Raw genomic sequence first — 17,786 nt, 5'->3', positions numbered from 1 at the left:
CAGGCAAACAGACAGGCAGACAGGCAGACAGGCAGGCAGACAGGCAAACAGGCAGACGGCGTGTCTACCGTGAAGCTCCCACTTTAAGTGAGGGAGGCGCTTTGAAAAGAACTGTAAAACTGAAGCTGCTGTTTTCTCAGACAGCCCCTGCTCGTTTTTGGATCAGGAGCAGCCGAGGCGCTGCTCCGTGAGTCGCTCCGTGCCCTGTAGTGGCTCCTCGGGCAGCTGTATGGTAATTAGCTGTAATCCTGCGGCTCACGCTGCAGCGGGAGGGTGGCTGTAGTGGAGGACGCCCACGTCAGTGTTGGAATTCCTCTCCAGACTGCAGCGGCACCGAGTTCGGGTTCCCAGGATCCTGAGGAGGCTTTTATTTATTTATATATATTTGCTTTTGTTGTTGTTTTGAGCTTGTGTTGTGGGATTTTTCACAATACTGCTGGAACGTACCAAACATTTGAAAATGAAGATTTTTTGCCAGTGGGACCACAGTTTGGTGGGTGGTGGATTTTCATCAATTATCACCTGTGTTCTTGTTTAGCATTGATCTAGTCTTTTCTTTTGGAATGACTCTTAAATCAGAAATAGGGCTCTTGTTTTGTGTGCGTGTGTCTGTTAACCACTGTACAAACCTAGAGGAAACTTGCAGAAAGCCATAACTGGATGCGCAGCTACAACTGATCAACTTTTGGAGTCGACCTGATTCAAGATGGCCGCCACAGGCAGATGATCCCAGTTTGAAACTCTGACATGTATGGTGGCATTTTGCTTTCCCTCAAGGAATGCTAGGCCTGGACACTGAATATACACGATAAATGAATTCACACAGACAGATATGCAGTCAGCAGCTGCAAAAAATGAATCATTGCACATTCTGATGCAGTTTTAAACAAAAAAAAACATTCTTTAGCTTTTCCTCTGTAGTACTTCTACAACACGCTTGATATGTTCTTGAGGAATTCTTCACACTTTGAACCTTTGTCTCGTTAGTTGCATTTCACCTCCTCTTCATTTTATCTGTTTCGATAACCGCACGTACGAGGAGACCGCGCCATTAAAAAGATTTACGTTTTTCGAGAGGCTTGATCAGCAGCTGACGTATGAACCTGCCTAACGAGGAATCTTGTCCGAGCTCCTCGGTCTCCAGGCGGTCTGAAGGAATTCAAGCTTGTTCTTAGTTCAGAAGGTGACGTGTGGGACGCAGTAAGTCCTGCTCCTATTCACGCAAGGAGTGAAAAGTTCAAGGTGCTAAAGCAGAGTCCAACACTGAGCTGGTTTAGTGTTTATGGGCCTCTCCCGTAGCGATGTATTAGAAGCACAAAGCGCACTTTAGAAAATGCTGTCCTACTGAATATTTCTTTTTTTTTTTTAGGTAAACCGTGCTGTGTAAAAGAGTTTAAATTTCCTCTTTGTATTTGTAATTTCCTTCCGAGCAGCCAGACCTTTTCGTATTCTTTTAAATTGATCTCGATCGACAGCTCTTTCAAAGTTCTTCTTTGGACTTTTGTTGCTTTGTTACTGAATTTCTGTGTAATCCTTGCACTTGGCCATGACAGCATATTGTGCAGTGTGTGCTCAAAACTGTGGGAAAGTAGAGTCAGGCTTTAAAAACTGTCTACAGAAGAGTAACTGTATCTTAAAGTTGACCACTTCACAGGAAAGTATGGCTGCTTAGAAGTAAAAGATAAAAATGGAAGAATGACTGAAGACTTGTTCAAGGCTGCATGTGTCAAAATCTTAAACGATGTTTTTCTCCATCCATCCATTTTCTTAACCCTCTTCTCCTTTCCCGGTCACTGGAAGCTGGTGCCTGTCTCCAGCAGTCACTGTGTGAGAGGCGGGGGACACCTTGGACAGGTGTCCAGTCCATCACAGGGACATAGAGACAAACGAGACAAACTGTTCACGCTTTCAGTCGCGCCAAGGGCCAATTTAGAGTTACCAATCAACCTAACATTCATATTTTTGGTCTGTGGGAGGAAACTGGAGTAAACCCATGTGAGCACAGGGAGAACATGCAAACTCCACCCAGAATAATCCCAGGCTGGGAAAGAGATCCTGAACCTTCTTGCTGGGAGGCGACAGCTCTAACCACTGCACCATTATGCCACCCATGATGCTTATGTGATTTCTTAAAATGAATCTTTTAGAAAGGGCTAACACTCATTGTGCTATCTATCACTTTGCTGCTCCAACAATGTAAATAACCAAACTAAAGGAAATAAAAAAGATTCTAATATTCACAATCACACTTTGGCTCCTAGCGCTCACTATGTGTGTATAACTGTCTATATGGCTGTAATCGTTGTTATTTGTCATGAAAATATAAGAGGCCAATTTCACTATATGCTGCCTCTGTTTATGACAATCTGCCTTGTGCTCTCATCTGTTGAGTTATAAAATGCCCACAAAAGAAAACTGACAGCCATGTTCTTTACGATCATGGACTCAGCTGTTTCTTCATGACCATGTGACGATTGTGATGGTTCGTCTTCTGTTTCCTGTTTGATTCCTGAAAGGTTTTCTTTATAATCAGGTCTTTGTTTTCTGTGACAGCCAGGATTGACGCTCTTGTTTCTCCCAGGACTTTTCGTATGACGACTCCAAAGTGGAGTTCAACGTGGACGCTCCCAATGGCGTGGTGATGGAGGGCTACTTGTTCAAAAGGGCTAGTAATGCTTTCAAGACCTGGAACAGGTGAGCACCAAGGCAAAAAAGTGGTTTTGTTTTCAAATATTTACACAGCACACGGTGGGGTTTACCTGGTCTGTGACTCATATAATACACATCTCAATACTCTGCCAACAATCCGATTCATTAAAAATACATGAGCAGCAAAAACTGATAGGATGTGATGCAGCCCCTAATAAGTCTTTAAACACAATACAATACAGTATTTATTCACAATACAATTGATCCTTTCAAAATGTTAACATTAGTTCCCTGCAAAATTAGTTGAGCCCCATAATCAGAGTGAAGCACACTTTGGGTGTTTGTTGCTGTTTTTACTGGCGCTGCTGCAGTTCTCCTCCTGAGCTGTAGGTGGTGCTACTGAGGCCACAGTGCAGCTAAACAACCGGAACAGCACCAGAAGAAGTAGTGTACATTTAAAAGAAGGGAATACAAGGAATCTGTTATTTATGCACAAAATGTATCACAATGTGCTTGCAGAGCTTACATTGAATACTTAAAAAAATATGAGTTTATTGATGCAAACATGTGATAAATAGACTTTTTTTGGGTTACAGATATACAGTAGGCTGTTTAATAAACTTAATTATTGGTACGAGCACGTTTTCCATATGACATCCATCTAAATTATGTTTTATGTTTTATGTTTTTTCACAGACGGTGGTTCTCCATACAGAACAGTCAGCTGGTTTATCAGAAGAAGCTCAAGGCAAGTCCATCCATCCCTGAGCTTTTAGTATCCTCCGGGGGGTTAAATGGGCTGTGGGAGGCTAACTGAAGCCAAAGTTTTTAGTGTTAAAGTGATTGTCTCTGAAATGTTTGTTAGATGTCAAGCAAAGAAAAAAATTAAAGCAGCCGTCCTTGAAAGAGTCCATACAGACACAGACCGTGTGTGGAGGGTGCATCCATCCATGTCTGTCCCTTATTTCAGTAGGACTTAACTTCTCTGACTCCACTTTAACCCTCAGTACCAGCAGACAGATGTTTAGGCGGACTGAGGTTTTTATCTGACAGATAACATGTTTAACAGGGATAAAACGGGCGGACATGAGAAGGTGTTCTTGTCTCAGCAGGACTCCCTTACGGTGGTGGTGGAGGACCTCCGGTTGTGTTCTGTTAAACCATACGAAGACATAGAGAGGAGGTTCTGCTTTGAGGTCGTCTCCCCTTCCAAGTAAGGCACAATTTCCTTTTTATAACTCCTAACCGTGCTGGCAGCTATGCTGGAGGTGCAGCTGGTTCGTGAATTTTAGTCAAAGTGCAAAGATTTGATTGAAGGGGGAAGCCCGCTGTCTTTACTGATCTGTGGAACAACTGACCAGATTTTTGGGTTCATCACCAAATTAATCTGCAAACAGTTCCCATTCCAGTCACGGGGTTTCCCCCAGAAAAGAGGCTCAGCCCGGTGGTAGGTGGTGATTTAGTAAAAAAAAAAAAAAGGTCAAAGTTGACAGGAAAGTTGAAAATATGGCTATTTATTATGTGATATTGTAAGATATTTGTGCCAAATATTTACACAACTAGTTTTGCAAAAAGGCACTTTTGAAATACTTTTTTAAACAAAAATACAATTAAAATAAATACTAATTGTTTGCACCCAATTTGAATCCTAATTTTAGTCACATTTACAAATAAATTAAATGAACATAACATGTGTGTCACATCAAGAATAACAACAGAGAACTCCAGGACTTACCAGGAGTCTAGTCCCTGTACCACCACTGCTCCTAGGACTGAAGGATAAAGTATTAAAATATAGTTGGTTGAGAAAGTCAAAATCTTTTGCATCTCAAGTCAAATCTAAAATAAGAGTGGCTGTTGTTCTGTTATGTGTGATTAGCCCGTTAACGTGCTCAAACAAGGCGCTGGACATAAACGTACCTGTTGAATGTTGTTGTACGACTGCACGTTACCACAGCCCGCACGTTAGCCCGCGTGCACACCTGTAAGTAAAGGAAAGTGACGTGAATTTTGCGTCTGTGTTGCAGGAGCTGTATGCTTCAGGCCGAGTCTGAGAAGCTAAGACAGGCGTGGATTCAGGCAGTCCAGGCTAGCATCGCTTCAGCGTACCGAGAGAGCCCGGACACCTGTTACATCGAGGTGAGTCCTGAAACGCCTGACAGTTTGCTAAACGCAGGTGTCATGATGGGAACAAAACTGGAAAAGTTTGACATTTTAGATGATTTTTGTCAGCCTCGTGGGAGCAGAGATTGTAGTATATAAAGCGGATCTATTTACTTCAGCGGAAGCACTCCCCTAGCTACTGAGTTTCTAGAGGTTATCCGCCGGCGTATTGATATGTGTGTATTGTTGAGACAAATGAAAGCTAAGTAAAGTCACGTTCGTTTTATCTTCGAGTTGAGTCCTTCTTTTAAATGTACTACGTTGGAGCAAAGACACAACAGAGATGACTCATCATTTAGAAGAAGATACACACTCAGCTGTAGTGTTAACGCTGAGTCAGCATTCATGCTGTTGTTTTTCCTGTTTAAAGTTTCTTCTGTAGGTTTTTTGCAGTCAAACCACTTCTGCGTACTTTTATCAAATATTCAGTTTGATCAGGAGGATCAGCTTTAAGTTTTGGTTGCTGTAACTTTTATACTTTTCAAGATATTTCACTTTATTTACAACAAAGTACTCCATAGAAACCCACTGACTTTGTGAAACATTGTTCAGCATATTTGATCTGTTTCTGTTTTATTCTTTGCCTAGGCAGAACGGTAGCTTTTAGCTACTATTTTGCTACTTTTATCTAGCATTTAGCAAAGTTTAGCTTTGAGATACTCATTTGCTTATTTTAAGTTGTAGAAATTTGTTTCGGTAATTTTAGCTTTTACTTGTTTTTTGCTTTAGCTACCATTTTGCTCCTTTGAGCTTTTAGCTAGTGTTTTGCTAATTAAAGGTTTTAGCTACCGTTTTATTCTATAGCTGGTGTTTTGCAGATTTCTGCGTTTTTTTCTGCCTGTTTCTAACAGTTCAGTTAACAGTTTCTTCAGCCTTAGTTTAAAATAAAACCTGCTCTATCCAGTGATGACTAATTATGTTGCTAATAACACCAAAAAATGACAAAATTATGATTTAGAACTAAAATAAAAAATGTAAATTGCAACAAAAATCTTTTAATTTTTTTTGTCCTAAATAGGGTTTTGTTCTGTAAAACATATTACGTTAGCTTTTTTTTTTTTTTTCTTTAATCAGCCTGTTTTTTTAATCTTGGTAAATGTCTTGCATTGAGGCGGTGCAAGAAACCGCTGACTTGCAGCTGAACGTCCCACCGAGTGTTTGTCCCGTGTTTACGCTCAGCACCTGGACCGAACGGCGTCTCCGTCCACCAGCAGCATCGACTCAGCCAGCGAGCCGCGGGAGCGCAGCGCCAGGGGGGAGAGCATCCTGCAGCGCATCCAGGGTCTGCCGGGGAACGAGCAGTGCTGCGACTGCGCTCAGGCCAGCCCCTGCTGGGCCTCCATCAACCTGGGCGTCCTGCTGTGTATCGAGTGCTCCGGCATCCACAGGTCAGGAAGACCGGCGCTCTTTATTTCTAACCAGCTCTGGCCGGTGTTTACAGCAGAACCAATCCAAATAACTCTGTCATTTATCAGATGCTGAGCTAAACGTTGGTGTGGGAGTAGCCAACACATGCTCTGACAGCTAACAGATCAGGCAGCGGCAATCTGAGTTTCATCAAGAAATGCAACTTTCGTTTTTTTTTTTAAAAGATGCGAGCAAAAAAACCCCCCAAAATATCTATTAAAAGGGAAGTCTCCCTTTTTTCCTTCCCCAGTCGCTCTGACCCTGGAGTTAGCCTCCACCCGCTGAATATTCACGCTCCCCCTCCTCAGGGCTCGTCTCCTCAAAGAGAGATTCAGACACGGCCCTTTTGTTGTAGGACAGTTCTTGTCCGACCGCGGTGCCGTTTCCTGGAAACCAGACGGTGATTTGCATCACACTGGGATACATCCTGGAGGAGCTGCACAACGCCGTCATTTAAAAAAAAAAAAGAGCAGAATATGAACTCGCAGCCTCACGGTCATGACGGGGTCGAGTTAGTCCACTTACCCAGATGTGTTTTTTTTTGCTTTAATAAACTCTGAGTGTGTTTGTGTTGCAGGAGTCTTGGAGTTCACTGTTCGAAGGTGCGCTCGCTCACGCTCGACTCGTGGGAGCCAGAGTTATTAAAGGTACACGCTCTGACGTAATGTGGTTTATGTGTTCTTGAAAGCAAGTAGGTATAGCGCATGATGCAAATGTTTGAAATATAAAAGGAGTGTCAGACACCTTTTGGTTTTAGAACAAGAAAAAAACATTTTAAAGGCTGCCTTCAGCTTTCTTCTCTAAAGCCCGATAATAAAAACAGATTTTTTTTTTTTTTTTGTAATAACCTAAGCTGACAAAACGCCAACATTCCGTCGCACGAACTGTGCAAGAAGCATAACGAGAACCAAGACCAAACGAAATGTTAGAGCTGCTGTTAGGGGCTCGTTGAGGTCACCGTGGTAACCGCGCACCTGTGTCCGTGTCGGCCCTCGTTACGGGGACAGGCAGACAGAATTTATGCCTCCAACGGACAGCCGCTGTGTGAAAAAGGTTCCCGATCCGTAAATGGGAGAAGCGTCTGATTGTCACACGTATACATTTTTCTTTTTATGCATCTAGTTTTATGTAAGAGGCATGACACCTTAATTAAAAACCTTCCCTTGCAGTTTTGAAGAGAAAATTCTAAATCTCATTGTAGTCTAAGGGGATATTTTTGCATATTTCATCTCTTTTATAATTTATCTCTACCAATAGTCACATCACACTATTCCTGATTGAGCCGGCATGTTTTGCTTTTGCGTGGCTTTTTCCCAAAGTTGCGGGAGGAGAAGTGAAGAATAAATAATTATTATTCATTTTTTACACATTGGCATTCTTAAATAGTGTATCATGTCCAAATCTGTGTGCAGCACAGGTCACCATCTTGATGTGAAGACCATGAATATCGTTTTTCTTTTCATGCCTTGTAGTTGATGTGTGAGCTTGGAAACAGCGTCATCAACCACATCTATGAAGGTTCCTACCAAGAACAAGGCCTACAGAAACCCTCGCCGTCCAGTTCAAGGTAAAACGCAGCGAACAGCTGAGTAAAACGCGGTCCCTGCCGAGCCCCTGAAATGGAACGCGGTGCGTTTGTGCAGGCAGGAGAAGGAGGCCTGGATCAAGGCGAAGTACGTGGAGAAGAAGTTCCTGAAGAAGCTGGCTCACACGGAGCTCCTCCTCAACGGGGAGAGGAAGCCGGAGCTGCGGTGGAGCGCCAAGAAGTGTCGGAGACACAACAGCGTCAACGCCGTCCACAGGACGCACCGGCAGGAGCCCGGCAGCACCTCCCCTTCCACCCTGTCGGCAGGTTTGTCAGATAGCTCTTCTGTTTCTGCTCCGTCACATGCCTTATTCTTCATTATTCTAGTTCTTTTTAAATTTCCACTGTGTTTGTTTTAAACTACCGGGTTTACAAATTGTCTGGTTGTGTAAAAAATACAACCTTCTAACCTGCATTTTTTTTCTTTAACGTCTTGTCGCACAGCAGTCGCCAAGTTCAGACGAGAATCTCTGTTTTGTCCCGACGAGCTCGATTCGCTCTTCTCCTACTTCGACACAGGATCTGGGCCTCGAAGTAAGTGACTCAGACACACTGAAAACTGCGGGTTGAGGGGTTGCTTAGGTCAGAGACGAGCCGTGTTGGTCACTCAGTCCTGCCGTTTTAAGCCAGAAGTCGACCAAACTGAACCTGACTGAACCTCTGCTTTTGGATGTAATAAGTAAGGGAAACGGATTTAAAATGACTTGTAAGAAGATGTTTAACCTGGTTGGCTTTGTTAATAATTTAGTTTGCGCTAGACAGGGTGTTTAGGTTCATAAATTAGCTTTCGTTGTTGCTAGCTAGCAGATGCTAATAGCAGTTAGCAGCAGCTATTAAGCACCAACTCAAATTGGAATCATCTCATAAGCCAAACTTTGGGTTCTCCTTTTTAACATAACTTTTTAGGAGCTCTAATTCAACATTTTAACCCAATTTTAGGGCAGAAAACTTAACCCAGTATGTTTGGTTTAACTGATAATCCAACCCTGCTGAGTTAAAGCTACCCAGAGCTGGGTTACAAGTTAGCTGGTTCTAACTTAGCAGTTTTTAGTGTTTACGGACACCTTTACTATGGACACATGTGCATATGTGTTAGTGTAAACTTTATATCTTAAGTTGACCTCTTGATCTGCCTTTTAAAGACCGTACTATTAGATTTCCAGACGTGTTTACCGTGTCCATGTTGTCTGGGTCCAACAGGCCTGAGCAGCGACAGCGGTCTGGGCGGCAGCACGGACGGCAGCTCGGACATCCTGGTGTTCGGCTCAGTGGTGGACAGCGTCACAGAGGAGGGTGAGTCCAGTTCAGGGAGGTCGAACGGCACAGGACGGCTCCAAAACCCACGTGGCCGATGTCCTGTGAACGGCCCCTCTGTCTTCTGCGCCCCGCAGAGTGTGAGGTGTCTGAAGACTCGAGCGGCGAGGCGGAGCTGGAGGCGGAGCCGGAGACGTCTGACCCGGAGGACGCCAGGGAGCTGGATCCAGGTGCGCTGCTCTACAAGGCCTCGAGGGCTCGCAACCTGCCCGTCATGGCTGCAGCTCTAGCTCACGGCGCGGACGTGAATCTGATCAACGAGGACGATGAAGGAAAGACGCCCCTCATACAGGCTGTGATTGGGGTTAGTCCTTAATTTCACTTTTGTACTGGGTGGGCTTTTTGAAAAACAATAAAATCACCATTATTTATAGACTATATGAACTGGATTAGGCTTTGTATCTTGTTGCAAACTGCAACATATTCGTGGAGTGTCCCAAATTCCTTGCATGAACCGTAGTTCTCTGCTCTCATGTCGTAGAAATTTTGAACATGATCAAAACAATTTGCACAACAAACATAGTCACAGATGTCGTGGGCTCCTGGAACCTGACTCAAACCCTTAATTTAATTTTCATGATTCAGAAAGTTAAGGCAAATGTGAGACAAGTTTGACGACTTGTGAAACTAAATTGCAACTGACTGGAGAGAAAAAGGAGAATAGACTTTGGTGTTTGTACTTGCAACGCCAAAACTATTAATGGACAACAATTCAGTTCGTAAATTAGATTTTGGTTTAGATCATGTTATTGAAGACTTGCTGCTTACTCAGTGTCAAATAAGCATCAACATGAGTGGAAATCCTGCTTTAAACACAGCTTTTAATCCCACCGTCCCGGGAATATTATGTTCTTGCTCCCAAATTAAATTGCACAACTGTTGGGTTTTTTTTCTTTCTTTTTTTTTTTTTTTAGGGTTCCCTGGTTGCCTGCGAGTTCCTGTTGCAGAACGCCGCAGATGTCGACCAAAGAGATGCGAGGGGGAGGGGCCCGCTGTATCACGCCACATATCTGGGACACACGGGGTGAGTCGTGAGCTACGTCGCTCAAAGTTTCTTCTGCCTGTGCTGCTGCATTTAAACAGCATTTAATGGGGTTTATAGTTTGATTGTAAGTAATAACTCTACAACTCTGCCGCCCTTCGCAGCATTTATAGCAGCAATAAAAATCTTCTCTCATGACTTCCATTTTGTGCCGCTTTCTTCCAATGGTTTTATTTATCAAATCAAATCAACATTTATATCCATAACCCTTTTTTAACAACCAAAAGGCACAAAACAGAAGTTCAAATGAACAATAAGAACAACCAAAGAAAACAAAAAGTTCAGAAAATGGAAATAAAACGTCAGAGTGTTGTTGTTTTCCAGGCAGGTGTGTTTATTCCTCAAACGAGGAGCCACGCAGAACGACGGCGACGAAGATGGCCAGGAACCTCTGAGCATCGCCGTGCAACAGGCCAACGCAGACATCGTCACGCTGTGAGTTCATCGGCAAAACGCGCTGTCGGTTTTCAACACGTTCCCCTGGTTTCTGATGTGTTGTCAGCTCGTCGCTCTCTCCGTCTCTGCCCCCCCTCAGCCTGCGCCTGGCCAGGATGAACGAGGAGATGCGGGAGTCGGAGGGACCCTTCGGACAGCCAGGTCATTACCCCGTCAGCAGCCCCACCGAGCAGCAGTATAAGAAATGCATTCAGGAGTTTATTTGCCTCCACATAGCAGACTGCTGAACTGTGTAAGGGTGTAAGGGTAGGGCAACAGCCTGTTTTCCTCTCAGGGTAACACCCGATAACACCTCACCGGTAATCCCCTTTAATCGTGTCAGATCGCAGACTGTTTGGGCAAAGAGACCTCACTGCAGTGGAAAGGCGACTCACTCGTCGAGAAATAAATGGATTACTCGTCAGCCAATCAGCTGAGATTTCAGGCTGAATCTGATTGAAAGGTTTAAAGGATACATGAAAACTCCGGGAGGACGCACACTGAACGGATTAGCGAGTAGTCCTCCTCAGAAGGTAAAAGAGCAGCTGATAGTATTAGTTTCTTTCTCATTTTAACAGCAGTCCCCAAGAATCATCTTTGTTCTTAAGCCAAGCTGAGCTCGGATGATTTAAATCTAAACATTAAGGCTGTGTTCACACTGTCCACTCACAAAGTCTGTTAGCCATTTTGCAGGGCTGTTCAAAACTCTGACTGCAGTCGTTAATCCACTCTGCAGTGCCCTGAAAACCGGTCACATGGTTCAGGAGAAGAGGCGTACAGATGTTCTACGCTACATCGGTGAAAATAGACTTAAATGCACTACGGCCTGAGCCAACACAGCAAGCTAATTAAGGCTAATGCTAACGCCCCCAGCTCACTGTGAGCTTTAAACCTGCTGAAAATGTCTTTAATTTTCTAGACGTTCCTATTATAAAGTGGCTCCTTCCTCCCTGCGTCGAAACAAAGAAACCGTCACAGTGTAAACATCTGAACGGTTGTGCTGCTGCCCGGCTTGTTTTATTATTTGCACACAAACTGCAAGTCTAAAAACTGTTGTTCTGTCCAGAAGTATCGTGTAGGTGGTAATAATGCAAAGTTTTAGGACACTGAAGGCTCGTACAGCTGCAGCTGCAGTTCACGGTTGTGTTAAAAGTGGCAGAAATATGTCAGTGCTATTGAGACGTAGGACGTTAGCCAAAATCAGCAAAACTCTGTCGTCCCTCACGTCAGATTCAGGCGTGTACGCCAGCCATGTTGCTTGCGTTTATTCCTGCGACACCTGACTGAATCCTTGAGGCATAGTTATGAAGCACGCTGCGTTCATAAACAGGGACTGTCCCCTAACCCCTAATGTGCTGCGCAGTGACCAGGATGTGGTGAGGGAGGGAGTGAGCCCTGCTCTCCTCCGTTAAAGGATCAATCCGTTTAATCTAATCTGGAGCTCTGCTGCTCCTGGACAAATCACAGAAACGATCTGTTTCCTTTCTCTAATTCAAGGATTGATCAAGTGAAACTTTTCTATTAATAAAAGCCAGAAAATGCACTTTTTTTTTTACCAATAATAATTTCAAAGACTATCTTCTTTGTTTTATTTCGGACAAATTCCCTGAGCAACAGTGCAATGACTGATTCCGTGCAGAAGATAATCAGTTTTTTGTTTTGTATGATATTTACCATGGTAATAATAATAATATTTGTATGGTATTTTTTTCAGATGAATATATTTTATTTATAGACTTTATTTTATTGTTTAATGTTTTTGTTTCTCCTAAAGAAGCAGAGCATCAGTTTTATGTTTTTTTTTCTCGTTAGTGAACTTATTCTGCAGAACAAACTGCACTTAAATCCTTTTTTTTTCTGATCTGACATGTCATAGTTTAGTTCTTTGTTAGATTTCTTTGTTTCTAACTCGTGGGAAGATGTTGCCCAAGGCCTCCAAAGTTTTGTTGCTGTTCAGGAGCGTTGTATGGGAATTGTTGACATTTAGCACTGCTCCAGAAGCCTTAAAGGGGACATTTCAGATCTTCTGAAGTGAGGTTTTGCGAAGTGGTTAGGGAACAATTAATATCTTTGAATATTTGGCCTCAGTTTGGAGAGAAAAAGTTTTTATTTCTCACAGGACGACTCTGAGCAGGGGCAAGACCAAAGTGGTCTATAAACGCTCATTTATAAACCTTTAAATCTGTCACGTTTCTCCACAATAAATGGTTATTTACGAAAAATTCCAAGAATACAAATAGCAGCAGCAGCTAGCTGTAGCACTTCAGGGGGGCTGGCAAGAATATAATGAAACTGGCTGTGATGTAAAGGTTTAAAAAACTGATTTTTGCGTGAAACGTAATAGAAATTTTGAAGATTTGAGTCATTTTATGATTGAAACATCAGCTTCGGAAGCGGCTCCGAGTGGAGCTGCTGCTGAAGCAGATGTGTCCAAGTTGAAACGACTTCAACCTTCAACATTTCATAGCGGTTCAGGTAAATGTCATTTATTAAAACCGTTACACCACCATCATTTTCATATTACACCGTGGTTTTACACAGGAAGTGCTCAGAATTAGCATGAAGCGCTACGATTTTGGAGACTAAAGGCGTTTTAAGAGGGCAACACTTCACTTGGGTCTCTCTGACGAGCCTTTAACTCATCAGCCCTGTCAACTGAAACTATTTCTTCAAACTGAGGTCGTTCAAAGAGCTATCTACAGCAGGTAGGATACTGATCATTTATAACGTTTACACAAAGGCCTGCTTCAAACAATCTGTACTATGAATTGAAATCTAAATCATAAAAGTACATGGAATTAAATCTTTGTGGATGAAACAACTTCCTGCTGTAAACGGTACAGGTTGGAAACATATTTGTTTCTCAAAGATACCACGGGCTGTTGGACTTTAGTTTAAACCAAAGAAGATCATCAGAAAACTTTCCTGTAGGTGGGAGCTCAACTTTGTGTTTCTGTGTTCCATGTGGTTTAACTGCTCCCTGGGACAATCGAGTTTGAGTTGCACAAACGTTATGTTTTCAGATGACTGCTGAAATCTTATTCCTTTAGGTGCAAAAGTGTAAACACTGTATGATTTTTTTTTTTTTTTTTAGAATAAAATTAGCTGTACTCTACAACAGTTTTATCTGCTGTAAATGACTGATTTTTACTACTAATCTGTAGTCATTTAGAGTCCACCCTCTCTGCTAAGTAGAGGAGGAAAAAAACAACCCACTTTTCAGATGACTTTTGCGTAGTTCTGGTTTTATATTTGCCAAATAAAAGCGTTTAAGGACCTTGGCAGTGACAGGAAGAGCAGCCTTTACTCGTTTTCCCTCATCGGTGATGTATTCGAAGCACTTTGGAAGCGCGTTGCCCCCTCTCAAGGCGGCCTTTCCTCATTTTGAGCAGTTCGTGCTGCAGCAGCTGACAGAGTTCAGATGCTGCCATTTTCATGAAGCCATTAAAGGATTGCGTAACATAGGGTTGTGTATCTACAGCGACTGTTGTGTATATAAATTACAATCTACTAACACTTCTTACTTCTGACCTGCCGTTTTTTAACTTGTCTTGTGTCTGTCTCCGGCTGTCGGCTGTACTGTTCCTTTAACTACTGTATTTCAAAACAATCTGTGAGGATTCTGTACCTGCTCGTATTAATCCAGCTTGTTTTACCCTCTAATCTGAGACTGAAAATAAACAGAATGTGTGACTTCACACTCGCCTCTTCCTCTGCGTCTGCGCTTCTTTTTCTGGGGTTTCTTCTTCTTGCTTTAACAAACTTTTACTAACTTCATCTCTTACATGTTTCTGACATCTGCACTAAATCTCTCTGCCGCGTCTTACATTCAGTGTGTGACACAGGAGTCATATGTTCAGGGATTAAATTAGACATTATATACAGATAACAAGCCCGGCTGGTCAGATCTCCACAAGTAAAATCATCCACAAATACTAGAAAGCACCACGAGACAGAACTGATTTCAGTGACTCACATAAAATGAGCCAATGTGGTTATAATAAGTCATATATTTTGTAAATGCACAGTTTCATTTTTTTTTATTTGTACTCATTTATGGACCATCTCCTACCTTTTTAAAGAAAAAATCCAAATAAGAATCTATTCCAACAATTTAAAGATTGTTGGACACAAGCAGCGCCTGTCCAACCTGAAGGAGCTGCAGCAGTTTGGTCCCGAAGAACGGACAGAAATTCTAGTGGTTAGACGGACATATTCTCGCTTGTTTCCACAGCAGGCATATTTTGAATCTCCAAATTAGACCATACCCCTCCAGCCCAAAAAGGCCCGACTCGGCAGCAAAGACAGAAACACAAAGGAACAAAGAGCGCACGAGGAGGGCTCCAGTGTGGCGGACTGAGCACAGAATGAAAGCCAAGAGTTTTAAATGTGCGGGGAGGGATGAGGTAAGTGTCTGCAGCTGAGGCTGATGAGGAGAGGGGACAGGCATGAGGTGAGAGACCAGACTGAGGAAAGAAGTAGATGGCCCAGAGAAACACCGAAACACAGATCCTGACACAAACAAAACCGAGGGAGGCGAGTACTTTTGCACTAAAATGATAATAAAAGTCTGAAATCTATGATGAGACTCAGGAGAGTTCGGCTTCCTGTCAGTCTCTGAGCCTGGGAGCTCCGTCAGCTCCTTCACAAACGGGCGGGTGGAGAATCCACAGTTGTCATGACGACAGGGAAAGCGACGGCTTGTTCATTCATCGAGTTCCTCCTTCGCCTGCATTGTTGCCATGACTCAAAAAGAAAGACTCAGGTCTCAGGTTGTGGTTCTCACTGGCATTTTGTTGTTGTTGTTGTTGCCTCCCCCCCCCAACGCTCCAGGAGACGCCACGTACGTCGACATCTTCAGGGAGTTCTCCCACATGGCGTCCCACAACCCCGAGAAGCTGAAGAGGAGGAGCTTGCACTTCCGCCACTCCTTCAGGTAGTTTCGCCAAGTGTCCGGAGCCGGAGGGGAGGAAGAGGAGACTTGAAAGAGCTCATCTTCCGCACGCCGGCCTCAGTCGGCGAAACCCGGAGCTTATCGACACACTTTGGTTTTCCTCACATTTCAGTGTGTTAAAGACAGAGGAGATTTTTTTTTAATCATTATTTTGAGGATTTGCTGGTCTTTTCCTCTAGAATATGTTCAGATTGCATCACTTTCAGCAGTTTTTAAGGAGCACTTGTTTTGTTTCTTGTGCTACAAATCACCAGTCGCTGCCATCAGAGTCATTTGAAGGAACTTAATGAATATTTTGTAGGAATCTTTTTTTTTTCTTTTATGTGTACTGCATGCACGCACTCCATTATATATTTTATACTCAAACTTGAATTCAGCTACAGATGAGAAGCACCGCATTAGTTATCATCACTTTATAAGCATCGACGTTATTTGTCTCAATGTGAGGTGGGTTTTAAAGAACGAAGGCAGTTCTGTTTCGCGTGGACTACGCTGGCCTGGTCCTCGCAGCGTGTTGTTCGAATGTACTACTATGAAACGCAGTGTTTATGTCTCGTAAACATGCTGGAGAATCAAATAAATGTTAATATATCTGAACGAGAGGTTGTCTCTGAGTTGTTGCTCCTTCCAAGCAGATGAAACAACAGCACCTCCCTGTGTTGAACTCCATTTTGGATAAATCCTGAAAATAAGGCCATGTGTGACCTGTTCGTGTTATGAATGACTCTCAGCTACTACGACAGCAAGTTTTAGCTTCATATCTGCAGAACTGATTGGGTTAGACCCATTTTTGGGGGTTGGCTAAGGTCTATTAGCTCTTGCGGCCATCTTGAATCAACCTTTGAGTTTACATTGACTGACTCCACAGCCACTAAGAGTAAATTTCATTGTAATAAACGTTTATCAGAGAACGCTGTAACCAAATTTAATGGTTCTCTTTCATTATTTTCCTCTGTCTTGCAGAATAATTCAACAGAGCAGCAACTTAGATGATCATGTTGATAATATTCCAACCTTAATTCAAACATTACTTGATAAAACTGCTTCGGTGACAAAGAAAGTGGAGCTGGGGGAAGCTGGCTGCTTGGTTTAATTCAGACTTGTGAACTTTAAAACAGGCGTCTAGAAAGTTGAAAAGAAAACACAGAGGTTGTGTTTTTTTGACCTGAGCATCTTGGGAACAAACTTTGCAGCCTTTCACTTCCTCTGGATGGCATTACTTTGGCCCCCAGTTCTAATGTAAAGAATATTGGTGTTATTTCTGATCAGGATGTGTCTTTTAACTCCCACATTAAAAATGTTACCAGGGCTGTTTTCTGCCACCTGAATAATATCACTAAAATGTCTCAAAATGATGCAGAAAAACTAGTCCATGCATTTATCACGTCTAGACTGGATTATTGTACTTTTTTATTATCTCCCCCTAATGCTTGTTGATGGCAGACAAAATCCAAAAGCTGATAAATATTCTGTTTTGGTGTTTGCAGAAGGAATGTTGACTGTGGACATTATTTGTTGGTTTCACCACAGATATGAACCACAGTTTTCTGTAGGACAACAGAATATCAGCAAACATAAAGACTGATCAAAGACCTGAAAACGATTTGTGGTATTTTTTGTAGTGATTCAGTGGGGTCCTGAGCCTAACTTGGGAACCAGTGGTTTATAGGGATATACCTCAACAGTCCTTACAAACAAACAAATCCAATTGGACCAACTGAACCGGCTTCAGACACAGCAGCCACACAAAACATCAAAACCAAAGCATATTAAATATGTAATGTATAAAAAAAATCACATATATACAGATTCTAAAATCACATGTAGTATTTAAATCATTTAGCAAGGTTATTTATTTAGTAGCATTGAACATTTTATTTTATTTTTTTTAATTTAGTGGCAAAACAGAAAGCATAAAGAAAATTTAAGCTTTGCCAAAAAAGTAGCAAGGTCCAACCATAGCCATACCCCTGGTTTAAAGGTATCAAAGATCTTACACAAAAATAAAAGGGACCATATACATCATAGAGAAAACAAAAACAAACAAACAAACAAAAAACAGAGCTCAATTCAAGAACCAACATGACTACAAATATATTTATCCATATGTGCAGTGGGTTTCCATATGACTAGAACATTCGTATCGTTAATAGTTTAAGGAGGAGAGAGTGACATCGCGTAATAGACGATCTTTGGGGCGAAATGACTGACGTAAAGCACGTAATAGACGATCTTTG

The 17,786-nt window shown here is 42.5% G+C and overlaps 1 protein-coding gene across 3 annotated transcripts in view; it reads left to right on the top strand.

Moving 5' to 3' along the window:
* acap3a (ArfGAP with coiled-coil, ankyrin repeat and PH domains 3a) overlaps positions 1–16,151 on the top strand; it is a 68,941-nt gene extending 52,790 nt beyond the window's left edge. For 2 of the 3 annotated variants that reach the window (XM_017419234.3, XM_025006602.2), the window contains 15 exons: positions 2,582–2,694; positions 3,346–3,397; positions 3,762–3,862; positions 4,677–4,788; positions 5,992–6,200; positions 6,797–6,866; positions 7,692–7,786; positions 7,863–8,071; positions 8,249–8,338; positions 9,005–9,097; positions 9,196–9,422; positions 10,033–10,142; positions 10,485–10,595; positions 10,696–10,757; positions 15,429–16,151. In XM_017419234.3, the coding sequence (XP_017274723.1) occupies positions 2,582–2,694; positions 3,346–3,397; positions 3,762–3,862; positions 4,677–4,788; positions 5,992–6,200; positions 6,797–6,866; positions 7,692–7,786; positions 7,863–8,071; positions 8,249–8,338; positions 9,005–9,097; positions 9,196–9,422; positions 10,033–10,142; positions 10,485–10,595; positions 10,696–10,757; positions 15,429–15,535 (1,761 nt within the window). In that variant the 3' untranslated portion in view covers positions 15,536–16,151. The remainder of the gene's footprint in view (positions 1–2,581; positions 2,695–3,345; positions 3,398–3,761; positions 3,863–4,676; positions 4,789–5,991; positions 6,201–6,796; positions 6,867–7,691; positions 7,787–7,862; positions 8,072–8,248; positions 8,339–9,004; positions 9,098–9,195; positions 9,423–10,032; positions 10,143–10,484; positions 10,596–10,695; positions 10,758–15,428) is intronic. The other variant, XM_017419235.3, reaches the window with a different exon arrangement.
* Positions 16,152–17,786: the final 1,635 nt, after the last annotated feature.

This window comes from Kryptolebias marmoratus, linkage group LG8 (genome assembly GCF_001649575.2).
Source record: "Kryptolebias marmoratus isolate JLee-2015 linkage group LG8, ASM164957v2, whole genome shotgun sequence".
Lineage (NCBI taxonomy): Eukaryota > Metazoa > Chordata > Actinopteri > Cyprinodontiformes > Rivulidae > Kryptolebias > Kryptolebias marmoratus.
This window is presented reverse-complemented; position numbering and strand designations above follow the sequence as displayed.